This window comes from Staurois parvus, unplaced genomic scaffold, assembly GCF_062004578.1.
Source record: "Staurois parvus isolate SC_StPar_1 unplaced genomic scaffold, SC_StPar_1.0 ptg000058l, whole genome shotgun sequence".
NCBI lineage: Eukaryota > Metazoa > Chordata > Amphibia > Anura > Ranidae > Staurois > Staurois parvus.
In genome coordinates, this window is record NW_028317854.1 from 12,800,999 (window position 1) to 12,814,061 (window position 13,063).

The 13,063-nt window shown below is 42.5% G+C and overlaps 1 protein-coding gene across 1 annotated transcript in view; it reads right to left on the reverse strand.

Moving 5' to 3' along the window:
* Positions 1-898: 898 nt before the first annotated feature.
* Positions 899-13,063, reverse strand: part of FAM241A (family with sequence similarity 241 member A) — a 49,245-nt gene continuing 37,080 nt past the window's right edge. Inside the window, exon 2 of the mRNA XM_089668522.1 lies at positions 899-1,320. Within this exon, the coding sequence (XP_089524648.1) occupies positions 1,078-1,320 (243 nt within the window). The 3' untranslated portion in view covers positions 899-1,077. The remainder of the gene's footprint in view (positions 1,321-13,063) is intronic.

Genomic DNA, 13,063 nt, shown 5'->3' on the forward strand with positions numbered 1-13,063 from the left:
GAAGCAGTCTGCATGCCTAGGTGCTTGATTTTATACACCTGTGGCCATGGAGGTGATTGGAAAACCCGAATCCAATGATTTAGAGGGGTGTCCCAGTACTTTTGGCAATATAGTGTATGTCAGATAATGCTGTGAACTAAAACATTTTGGCGTGTCTGCTCTACTTAAAGGATAACTAAATCCAAGACCAAAAATGTAAGTTTATTTGCAGCTTACTGGTCCTCAGATATGGTGGCTGCATTAGTTTTCATGCTAAGAACATTTTCACCAAATTCAGAAAATACTTGTTAATCTTACCAGAAATTCAATGTCCTAAACTAAAATAAAAGCATGGTTATCTTTCTTCTATTTACTACTAAAATCACCCACCCCCTTTGTAATGGAGATGAAAAAAGTAGATCTATGTGAAGTACAACCTTGGTAACAACTATGGATCCCTTTTTATATACTGGCAGAGTGAGTGTAGCCACACAGACCAGTAGAGAGAAAAAAAAAAAGTGCCACTCAGCTTCCAGAAGTCTAGAATACATTTATTCATATCATCCAGCACACGGAACGTCCACCTGCTACTCTAGCGCATTTCACTGCATGAGGAGCTTAGACAGAGTCATAGATAGGTGGAGCAGTAGTGAGAGCCTTGTGACAGGGAGTCAGTTATTCACAGAAGTGAAAGTGAAGAAAAAAAAAGTCTAAAAAAAGAAAAAAAAAAAAAAAAAAAAAACAAAAAAAAAAAAAAAAAAACTGATGTAGCTACCTCATCCAAGGGACTGGTCAATACATCTTTCTTGTTTAGAACATAAACCTTATTGAAGTAAACCACGTCATATATCAAATATATTGTATAAGTAATGTACATGTGAATCAATGGCAACACCTGTAAATTCAAGATCTGAAAATATAAAATCCAAACTTCCATATTTATTTTTTTTAAATAGTGCAATGAAAAACTATGTAACAATAGGTAACGGACAACTTTTTAAAATTGAAAATATTGCTTGTGCCATAATCTTTGAGATAAAGTACATTTTTAAATATAATGTCACATAAAATCAGCCATTGACACAGTCATGTGTCACCTTACTGTATATGTATAATAACAATGCATAGAAGAGACACCAGTCCTAGAGCTTGTATGCCAAGGAACCAAAGCATTACTCCAAAAAATATTATGAGAACGGGTTCCACAGTCCTTTCACCAAAATACATCCGAGAAAAGCCAGTCTCCAGAAGAATTTTATTGAGTTCACCAAAGAGTGTCCCCATTTTTTCATAGTCATCTTTTCTTATCTGTGGTGGACGGTTGTTCTGATCTGTTGGTGCCTGCAAGGACAGGTAGGAGTCATGTTAAAATATTGTGCACAGCTTCATAAAAGAATAAAAACAGAAAATGTATCAAGTATAGTACATTCTAAAAGAAACATTATGTACCATAAAAAAAAACCTTTTATTTGGGTTAGTTCTCTAATGTTTATAAGTACACAAACTAGGGATGCACCAATACAGACTATTTTAAGGAGTACTCGTACTCATGAAAATACTCCTGATACCTTAACCAATACTTTGCAAGCCAATTTGGGTTAATGGATGCAAATTGCACCGCAAAGATTAGCATGCGATTTAAACAGCAAGGCGATTCCTGTCCAAATTGCACGCGGTTTCTCCACTGCTCATGTGAACCCAAGCTTGTCATAGCCCGAGGTCACACAGGAGCAGTGCGGGGAAACCTCCCTGCAGGCATCCCCCATACTGAGTCTCAGTGGTAGGAGAGAAAGCGGTGGGAATTTGAAATCCCTGCCACTTTTTTTCCACTCCTTGCAGTGATGATAGTTCGGGCTGGATGGCATTTGATTGGTCGGCACCGTCCATGTGATGGTGCTGACCAATCAAAAGTCCTCTAGCCCGAACGGTCATCACTACAAGGAGAGGAAAGAAAATAGTGAGGATTTCAAATCCCTGCCACTTTCTCTCCAACTACTGAGACTCAGCATGGGATACCTGCAGGGAGGTTTCCTGCACTGCTCCTGTGTGACATCTGGCTATGACAAGCTTGGGGTCACACAGAAGTGGAGAAACTGCATGTGATTTTAACAGGAATCACAGTCCTGTTTAAATCGCATGTTATTCTTTGCGGTGCAATTTGCATCCATTAACGCAAATCACTCTGCAAAGTATCGGTAATCGGTAATGGTGAGTACTAGACCAAAAGTATCTCGTACTTGCCGATAAAAACAGAGTATCGGTGCAACCCTAACACAAACCAAACTAATTCAGACTAAGAAAATATCAATTAAAAACCCACCTTTAAATGACACGCATATTGAGAGGTCTTTGAAAGAGGGTTTATTGTAAAGATCTGTAACAAGCAGGGGATCCATGTGCAGCTACCCCTCCTAGACGGAGCTGAATAGGACGGATGTCCAATTTGTTTTCTTTTTAAGCATCCCTGGCCATTAAAGCGGGTCTCCAGGCTCCCCCCAAAAAATTAAAAGTCAACAGCTACAAAACCTGTTACTGCTGACTTTTAATATAAGGACACTTACCTGTCCAGGGATCCAGCGATGTCCTGGAACTATGAAGTGTCCCAGAAGGCTGGGACTGGAAGGGGCGAACTTCCGGCTTAGATTGCCACGGTGTGTCTGGATTTGACAGGTACCTACTCCCACTTCGAATCAGATACCTGCTCCCCCCCAAAAAGAGCCAAATGTGGCAGTAGATGAGTGAAGTTCCATTTTAAGTTTGTGCCCGGCAGACAGGGCCGCTGTTAGATATCACGGGGCCCCGTACAGCCTACCTGACAGAGCCCCCCCTCCACCACCAGAGAAAATATCCAAATTATATTTATGGTAAAAATACACTAAAAACATTATTAATGGACACAATCCCAACCAAATTCCTGTGAAATCTAAATGATAAAACTGTACTGAATTCATAAATAAAGCTGTGTGTAATTGAGGTCTTGGGGCTCATTCCCATGGGTGCTTTGGCCTGTAGGAGTGGGAATCAGTGGTTTGTTTTTGTGGCTGTCGCCATTTGCAGGCAACCTATGTTATACTATGGAAATGCTGCAGGTCCTAATTTGACAAGCATATGGGTGCAGGTGTACAGCCCTGAACACAGACAGTGAGCATTCAGGGCCACTTCCCCACGCCTTCACACCTGTCAGATTAAAACCTGTGTTCATACAGCTGCTGTGTCCCCATAGTGTAACAGGTGGCTCCAGCCACATGAACAACCCACTCATTCATGCTGTACAGGCCAGAGGACCTGTGTGAATGGGGCATTTTTGACAATTTTTTTTCCCTCAGCCTACCAATTTCAATGGGCTTCCTAACGTGTAGGAACATGCAAAAATACTGCAGACATATTATTTTAAAAGTGTGTTGCACCTAACCGCACAGTAGTGTGGTAACATGTAAGGTAAGTATTTATGGTACCTGCACACATCTGCAAAGGGCATTGTGTTTCTTTGCTGTGCAGCAAAATGCATGCTTATGCATGATTTCTGCACCACAAATGGTGTTAACAAGTCCTAAGGGCCGGTTCACACTATAGAAAACGCATTCTAGATGTGTTCCGGATTTTTGCATGCAAATTTGTGAAGCATTTTTAGCGTGTTCCGGTGTGTTTTTTTGCATTCCAGTTAATTTTTCCCCCTCTTTTTCTTTAATTAGGGACATGTACATTCCAGAGCGTTTTTGGTGCATTCCAGTGCGTTTTACAGCGTTACAGTACAGTTATGTGAAGAAAAAATGAAACCTGTTCTACTTTTTCACGCACTGGAACTGCAAGCACTGATGTGAACTATGACATTGACAACCACATAACCTTCTTTCTGCGTGTTTTGGATGCAGGAAAAAAAGCAACTGAAAAAACGCATGTAGTGTGAATTAGCCCTAAAGGTTTGGGAATAGGTAAGGGAATGGGACGGACCAGGAATTGTGAATGCAAATCAGACTAGTGGTGAGATCAGGGGTAGACTGACAACTCATGGGGCCCCTGTGTCCTTGCCACACTCAAAAAAGCCTATGAAAAAGGTATCAGGGGCATCTCATGGGGCCCCCTACTGACCCCGGGCCCTCGGGCAGTGCCAAGTTTCCAAATGGTCAGTCCGCCCCTGGGTGAGATACAATTAGGAATCATAATAGTAGATAGTATAAAGGTTACAGGCAGAGAAACAAAGCACTAGGCTTCAGACCAGGAGGAGTGAGGTGGGGACAACAAGCCTGGTGTAAGCTCCAAACTAACTTATCTGAGCTTACACAAGGCTTTTTCTACAGTCCCATGTGACCATGCTGGGCCAATCAGAAAGCACCCAGTTCTTTCACAAGGAAGGAGAGTGGGTCACATGCTCACTCACAACCAGAACAGGTGTGGGTTTGGGAGTGATAGAAAGATGAGGAGGGGATGCAAAGTGAACTTTTTATTTGCCCAGCATTGGCAAAAAAAGGCCTTTTAAATGCAATGATACTTTAATTTGATCCCACCTCCAAAAATCATAGTCCTTTCTAGGTAGCAGGCTCTCTAGATTATACATTAAGCATTGTGTGAATGTTCCTGTGTTAAGCACGCCTATTCAAAAGTATACAACTTATTATTATAGTCAAATATAAAAAGTTATTTATATCCAGCAAAGCTACAATTGCTTAAATCCCACATAGAGCATCCATATTATTAACAAACACTCACAGAAGAATAATTGGCGTGTGAGCCTTCCCTCATCGCTCAGGCAGATGGCATGGTAGTGGGAGCCAGCTTGCATGCAGAGAAAATATGAAGTCATCATCAAAAATGTGAATATCTTTACACTGCAAGATCAGGAGGGTTTCCCAGGCTTTGGGAAAAGTGCCCACATTAAAGCAAATTGCATAGACAAGCAACTGTGTACAGACTTTCCCATACACTGCAACGTAATCCAACAAATGTACAAAGTTTTGGAGTACCCTCGTCAGCTTATTATATTCACTTGCAGGTCTCGTCACATGGCAAAAAAAAAAAAAAAAAAAAAAAAAAGACACTTTTTCCTATTCTAATTTGAACACAGGTGCATTGTTGTCTATATAAAATTACAGAGCTGCATAAAGAGCAGTAATACAGCAATGAACTCACAGCCGTTCATAAAATAAAAATAGAAAATGTTAGGTTTGAGTGGAGTAATTTATGCACATTATTATTTATACAGGATTTATATGGTGCCAATAGTTTGTACAGCGCTTTAAAACATGAGGGCAGACAGTAGAGTTCAATACTTGAGGAATCAGAGAGCCCTGCTCCTTACCCCCGGTTCACATATCCATGTTCCTGCGGGTTGCATTTTGCGTGGGCACGAGAGCGCATTCATTTGAATGGACTCCCGTGCCCCGGGGCACACAGGGAAGTCCCTGCACTTCTGATGAAAATGCAGCCCGCACGGGAACCTTGATTCCCAGTACGGTTGCGATTTCCAGTGCAGTCGGCGTGCCATTAGAATTAATGGCACCCACCTGCGGGTCCACATTCTTCTGTGTGGGTGGTGCGGCTGGATGGATTTTTGTGCGGATCCACAGCGGCACCACCCGCACATATGTGAACCAAGCCTTACAGCTTACAATCTAAAATGCAAATATATTGCAACATTGGAAACTAAGAGGATGAAGAGGTATATTCCCAGTGTATACATGTATGCACGTTTACACGCCTATTTGTGTGTAAATGCAAAGGCTTTGCAGAACATTTTACTTAGGATCTTTCTGTGAACAAGATACTTTGTATTAAGATGGGAATGAGGGACACCTATTAGTAAAAGTATGAAGGCATAAGACACACAATCCTGCCTCACCCCCCTTAAAAAAGAGAATTGTACAAAAAAAATAAAATAAATAAAAAAAAAATAAATATATATATATATATATAAATAAATATGATTGGTTAAACCCACAAGTGCTTTTTTAACCATTACTATTCCTTTTTATTGGCTTTTAGAAATTTTCAAATGCAGCAATTTAGAGATTAGATGAAAGGTTTGGCACCATAAAACACTTTTTGATAGAGAAGTAGTGCATTTTATATACAAATATATAGGTCAGACCAAAATGAGGGACAAATAAAGGATGAAAGAGGGAGAGAGGGACTTTGTCCCAAATGAGGAACAGTCCCTCGAAATCAGGGACAGCTGGGAGCTATGGATATGGGATTGCTAAAGAATATACAGTACATCTCAATGTGCCGGTTCTCTTCTTTATGGCTGCCCACATGGCAGAGCCAGGTACATGACACTTTTTGGTTTTCAGTTTTTAAATCTACCTGGAGCTCAGGTGTGAAGGCCCTGGGTAACCACGATTGTGATTCTAGACAAAAACTGATCAATGACACTTGTGCTCCATAATGTAACAGGCCTCTGAGCAAATGGCAATAGAAAAAATGACAAGACTTTGGAGGAGATTTACTAAAACGGGTGCACTCAGAATCTGGTGCAGCTGTGCATGGTAGCTAATCAACTTCTAACTTCAGCTTGTTCAATTAGGTTCCATGCACACTGGGTGTTTTGATAACGCTGGCAACATTAGCTGTGTAAAGTCACGTTAAAAACGTAAGTTTTTCAGCTTTTTTTTTGTGTTTTTGCATTAACATTTAGCTGTGTTTAGTGGAGTTTCCCCGCGTTTGCGGTTTTTAGCGTTTTTTTTTTTTTTTTACAAAAAAATAAAAAAAGCTTTTCTTGGTCAAATAAACACCCAAAATGCTGGTTTGTAGCGTTTTACCACGTTTTTCAGCGTTAGAGAATTTTTACAGCTAAAAAACTCCTCTAGAAACCCACCAGTCCTGGGTTTTTTTTTCCAGCCATAAAATGTCCCTGCCAAAAATGTTGATTACAGTCTGTATAACACATAGAATAACCTGCTGGGGGGTTTACTGACTGTAGAAAAAAAAACATCAAAAGCCAAAAACAGCCAGTGTGCATGAGGACTTAAGCTTTGGCAATAAAAGCTGGAAGCTGAATGGTTTCTATACAGAGCTGCACCAGATTTTCACACTCCAGTTTTAGTACACTATTCAGTGCTCCTACTCCTTGACCTCTCTGCGGCCTTCGACACAGTCGACCACCCCCTCCTCCTCAAAAAACTACACTCCCTCGGCCTCAGAGATTCTGCTCTCTCCTGGATCTCATCCTACCTGTCACAACGCTCTTTCAGCGTTACCTATAATGCTACCACCTCCCCCTCACTCCCCCTCTCTGTTGGGGTCCCTCAAGGCTCTGTCTTCGGGCCCCTTCTCTTCTCCATCTATACCTCCTCCCTTGGCCAGCTCATACACTCTCACGGCTTCAACTACCACCTCTATGCCGACGACACACAAATCTATCTCTCAACCCCCCACCTCACCCCCTTGGTCTCAGCCCGAATCACACACCTACTGAGCGACATATCAGACTGGATGTCGCTCCACTTCCTTAAATTGAACCTCTCCAAAACAGAGTTTCTTGTCTTCCCCCCAGCCCGGACACCACCCCCCATTGATTTCTTCGTCACATCCAACAACGCTACCATCAAACCCGCCCTGCAGGCCAGAGTACTGGGTGTCATTCTGGACTCCAACCTATCCTTCCAGCCCCAAGTCCAATCTTTAACAAACTCGTGCAGACTCCACCTCCGCAACATCGCCAAAATCCGCACGTTCCTAACCCCAGAAACCACTAAACAGCTCATCCAGTCCCTCATCATATCACGACTCGACTACTGCAACTCCCTCCTCACTGGCCTGCCGCGCTGCTGGCTATCCCCTCTTCAGTCCATCCTGAACACGGCTGCCAGACTCATTCACCTTTCCAACCGCTCTGTCTCCGCCACCCCCCTCTGCCAATCCCTCCACTGGCTTCCGATTGCGCAACGGATCAAATTCAAAATCCTAACGCTGACGTACAAAGCTGTCCACCATACTGCCCCGAACTACATCACTGACCTAATATCCAAGTACCGCCCAGCACGCACACTCCGCTCCTCACAGGACCTCCTTCTCTCTAGTTCCCTGGTCTCCTCCTCCCATGCCCGCCTCCAGGACTTCTCCAGGGTGTCACCCATCCTCTGGAACTCCCTGCCCCAACCCATCAGATTATCACCTACTCTCCTCTCCTTTAGGCGCACCCTGAAAACCCATCTCTTCAGGGAAGCCTACCCCACCCCCTGCTAACTTGCCGACCTCCTCCACTCTTCCTACCACTCCATCCCCCACAGCTATCTCCTCCTGTGCCACCACCCCCTCCCTCCTAGATTGTAAGCTCGAAAGAGCAGGGCCCTTGATCCCCTCATGTTTTGCATTGTATTGGTATTGTTCTGTCACATGTTCTGTCTCCCTTTGTAATGTACAGCGCTGAGCGAACTATTGGCGCTTTATAAATACTGTATAATAATAATAATAATAATAATAATAATAGTAAATAAACCTCTTTGAATAGACTTTTAGGCCACGATGACATGAATCATCAATTCGAAGTCCCATGCAGTGCTGTGTTTTGGAAGTAGAGGGTATGCACAGGTGTTGCATGCACCCCCATGCAAGGGGTCTATTGGGATACATGGCTGCATGTACTCCCAATGTGACATCCATACGGGCGCATGTGCTCAAACTCATACTAAGTGAATTCGGTGCTGCGGATGTCACACTGGGACACAGCGGCTCTCTCTGCAATGGAAGATCCCAATAGACATCTAAGGTACTTCCGGCGCTGGTATGCACGCAACACCCGTGCATCCTGATGTCAGCAAAACATGGACTTGTACAGGGCATGGAATTAATCGGCTTTGTAACAATCAAAATATCTACATAGGTTTATGCCATGTAAATCGACAGACCTTGAATGTTTTAGGACACACATTTGAAAACTTCGGCAGCCTTGTTGAAAAGAATTTGAACAAAAGACAAACATAGAAAAGCCCTGATCAGAGCCTTGCATGTAAAAAATCTGTAGAGACGTTCTCTAGGTGACCTTGTTTGCATATACTTTGTGTAATATTTTTCTGAGCAGTAAGTCAATAATAATAATGTTACAGTCAAAACCTCTTCACTGCTTGTTAGTGCTGCCAAGGGTAGAGTTTACAAACCAGGTTAGGCATGCAAAATATTTCTTCCAGCTGACAGGACTCCTAGATGTGTGACAGCTAATTACTACATATTATCCAAACATTGTATTCTTTGCAAACAAGCATCAGTTAGCTAGATAGATATAGGGAATGGGACTGATTGTCAGCTTGCAGGGTTAGTAAACAATATTCTATGCATTGTTTTATGTGCGGTTAAAAGGTAATTCAATTCATTAACGCCTACTAGTGATTTCATGGCATACACCATAGACTTGGCTGAAGAAGTAGGGAACTTCCAAGTGTTTAATGTTCCTACACAAGTTATCAGAAGGTTTCATACCTATACTTGGTTTCATTATGAAATAAAAGCGAGAAATGGACTACCTATACTGAGATCTCACTCACAGTTTCATAGGAGCCTGCTTGTGAACCCAAACCGACTTTAGGGTCTCTGCTCCGGTATCTATGTCCTCTATTCAGCGTATTCCACTAAGGCAGGCAGGTAAGGCTCAGAGTCCACCCTGACTCCATGAAATCCACAGAACACGGAGAGGAAAAAAAAAAAAAATTATCAGCCACCACACACACCATACAAGCTCAGCATGTGATAGGTGACAGTAGCTTCAGCCCAACTCCATCCAGGCCAACCCTGGGGAACCTTGTCTGACTCTTTCCCATCACCTCCGAGCAGGCAAAAACTGACTCTGGGTCACAGTAGAGTGGAAGTAAGAGTACTCCTGTGCCCCACAACAGAAGTACAGCCAAAAAGGCTTTGGCCATACTTTTCTTAAAGCGATTCTAAAGGTTCCTATGTTTTATTTTCCAAAAAAAAAAAAAAAATCTATACTTACCTGCTGTGTGCATTGGTTTTGCACAGAGGAGCCCGGATCCTCCTCTTCTCAGGTCCCCCCTAGGCTCTCCTGGCTTCTCCTGTCCGTCAAGTGCCCCCACAGCAAGCAGCTTGCTATGGGGGCACCCGCTGCACCATTTGTCCATTCACACATGGAGCCGTGGCTTGGCCCTGCCCCCTCTTTCCTCATTGGTTGACTGGCTGTGATTGACATTGGCTCCCGCTTGTTGTCTCAGCCAATGAGGAGGCAGAGACCCAGAACAGCCAAGGCTGTCATTCACATTGCTGGATTGCGATGAGGCTCAGGTAACTATTGAGGGGGCTGGGGGCACTGCTGCACACAGAAGGTTTTTACCTTCGTGCATAGAATGCACGAAGGTAAAAAACCTTCAGCCTTTACAACCACTTTAAGTAAAGCTGGCTATATCAGTAGCAGATTTTTGTTAGAAAAACAAATGTTCTTAAAACAAAAAATTTCAAATCATTAGTGGGGTCAAATCAACATTTGTTTTTAACTGCTGTGATGAGAAAATTTGAAGGAGTAGGATGCTACATTTTTCTCAAACAAATTTCTAACAGTGTATGTGGTTTTTGTTAGCTTTATGAATGTTGTTTTTGAAAGTAGTTAAAAATTTTTAGCAATCAAATGTTTTAAGACTTTTCATATGATATTCATACAGACGTTTGCTCAAAAGTCTACCACCGTATATGGCTTTTATATACTTTAAGTCCCTATCATGAAGCAATGTACAACCTTTCACACATCGGTTTAGAGGAGATAACTTTTTCAGATAGTATTTTTTCAAAGCATAAAGGAGGGAACCTATGTAAAATGAGTGCAGCTTTGCAAAGGAGGTTATATACGCAGTACTACACTGCACATCTGATGCATGGAAGATCGAAACTGCTGCTTCCAACTGATGAATTACAGTAGAGCTATCAGTTAACCACAAAAGAGCAAAAGCAAATGTGTCAAAACCCACAATGAGAGCTACAGCGTAGAGGCAAGTAGAGCATGAGATCCTCAGAATTTGCAGAGATGGAACACTAAAACAGTATATGTTCTTATATTGTATATATACACAGTACAGAACCATGAATGCCATCATGTACAGTGACATACTGAAGAGCATGATCCCCTCCCTTCAGAGACTGGGCCGCAGGGCAGTATTCCAGCATGAGAACGACCCCAAACACACCTCCAAGATGACCACTGCCTTGCTAAAGAAGCTGAGGGTAAAGTTGATGGAAGCATGTCTCCAGACCTAAACCCTATTGAGCATCTGTGGGACATCCTCAAATGGAAGGTGGAGGAGTGCAAGGTCTCTAACATCCACCAGCTCCGTGATGTTGTCATGGAGGAGTAGAAGAGGACTCCAGTGGCAACCTGTGAACTCCATACCCAAGAGGCTTAAGGAAGTACTGGAAAATAATGGTGGCCACACAAAATATTGACACTTTGGGCCCAATTTGGACATTTTCACTTAGGGGTGTACTCACTTTTGTTGCCAGTGATTTAGATATTAATGGCTGTGTGTTAAGTTATTTTGAGGGGACAGCAAATTTACACTGTTATACAAGCTGTACACCCACTACTTTACATTGTAGCAAAGTGTAATTTCTTCAGTGCTGTCACATGAAAAGATATAATAAAATATTTACAAAAATGTGAGGGGTGTACTCACTTCTGTTAGATACTGTATATACATTCACAAACATATGGAAGCTTTTTTTTAAACACAAATGCTTCAAAAACTCCTCAGTGTGACAGGTATTAGCATAAAAGCTGTGGACCAGTCAGAGATGGACACTTAAGTCCACAGTACAAATTAGTTTGCGTTCTCCATTCCATGGTATAGGACCACATCATTGGCACTGCAGTTTTAAGTAATAGAAGGGCCAATATGTAATTAATAAAGCCTACATTGTCCTGGCATCACTGCCTGGACTGATTGATCTGTTTGACTCAGATTGCCAGCACGTGGTAAGAAAGGATTTTGTGTAAATTGAATTATCAGTATCGAGGACTGTTACCTGTAAACATTGAACAAAGACTCTACTCTGTTAATCTGATGGGTAGCTATGTTCACAACATTAACAACAAAAACTAAACCACTGTTTACACACAACTTCTAAGAATGTCAAAACAATTCCAATGTGGGTAGGGGAACTTTTCTTTCTTCTGTTGTATTTTGGCTTAGTGGAATAGTTTTGTATTTACTTCAAATATATGTGTTGAGTTCTAAAACTCATAGCACAGTAGCTATACTATATTGTCAAACCCTGTACCCCAGAATGCAGAGAACAGTATTCCACTACAACCGCTCTGGCAATAGTAGTTCAGCCTTCAGTGTATATTAAGCCGAGTATAGTAGGATGCACAGGCATGCACATGGAGTGTGTCTGGGCACACCCTTATCACCCCGTGTGCATTAGCATATCACTCTGTATGCTAGCAGGGAGATGGGAAAGGTCTCCCAATGACTGGCTCTGCCATAAGAGAAATGCATCCGCAGTTTTTTCACTGGGCTGGCAGAGAGATGGGAATAGTCTCCTACTGACCTGCTCTGCAATTAGAAAACTACTTCCGCACTTCTTTCACTGTGTCGGCAGGGAACTTGGTAAGATCTCCAATGGAATGGCTCTGTTTACAAAAGTGGAAGCACTTCTTTCACTCTGAACCTGCAGGCAGGGAGATAATGTGTCAGTGGGAAAATTAGAAAGATCTTCTCTGACCAGCAGAGTGCCACAAGGAAGAGTGGTACTGGCTTTACAACCAATCAGGACACCTGGCAGGAGCTCACATGACCATAAGCCAAGCTCCCAGATTGTTTGGAAAGCTAGTATCATGGGACCTCTGCAAAGACCTCTGCAAATTTATATCAGTCCCTGCCCTCAAGGAGCTTTACAATCTAAGGTCCCCAACTCTCTAGGGCCAACATAAAACAGGAGCCAATTAACCTACCACCATGTCTTTGGAGAGTGTTAGGAAACTGGAGTGCCTAGGAGGAAACCCATGCAGGCAACATGCAAACTCTCGGCAGGTAGTGCCGTGGTTGGGATTTGAACTAGCTACCCTAGTGCTGCTAGACAGAAGTGCTAACCACTAAACAGGTGAATATGTGTAACATTATTTATATATATATATATATATATATATCAA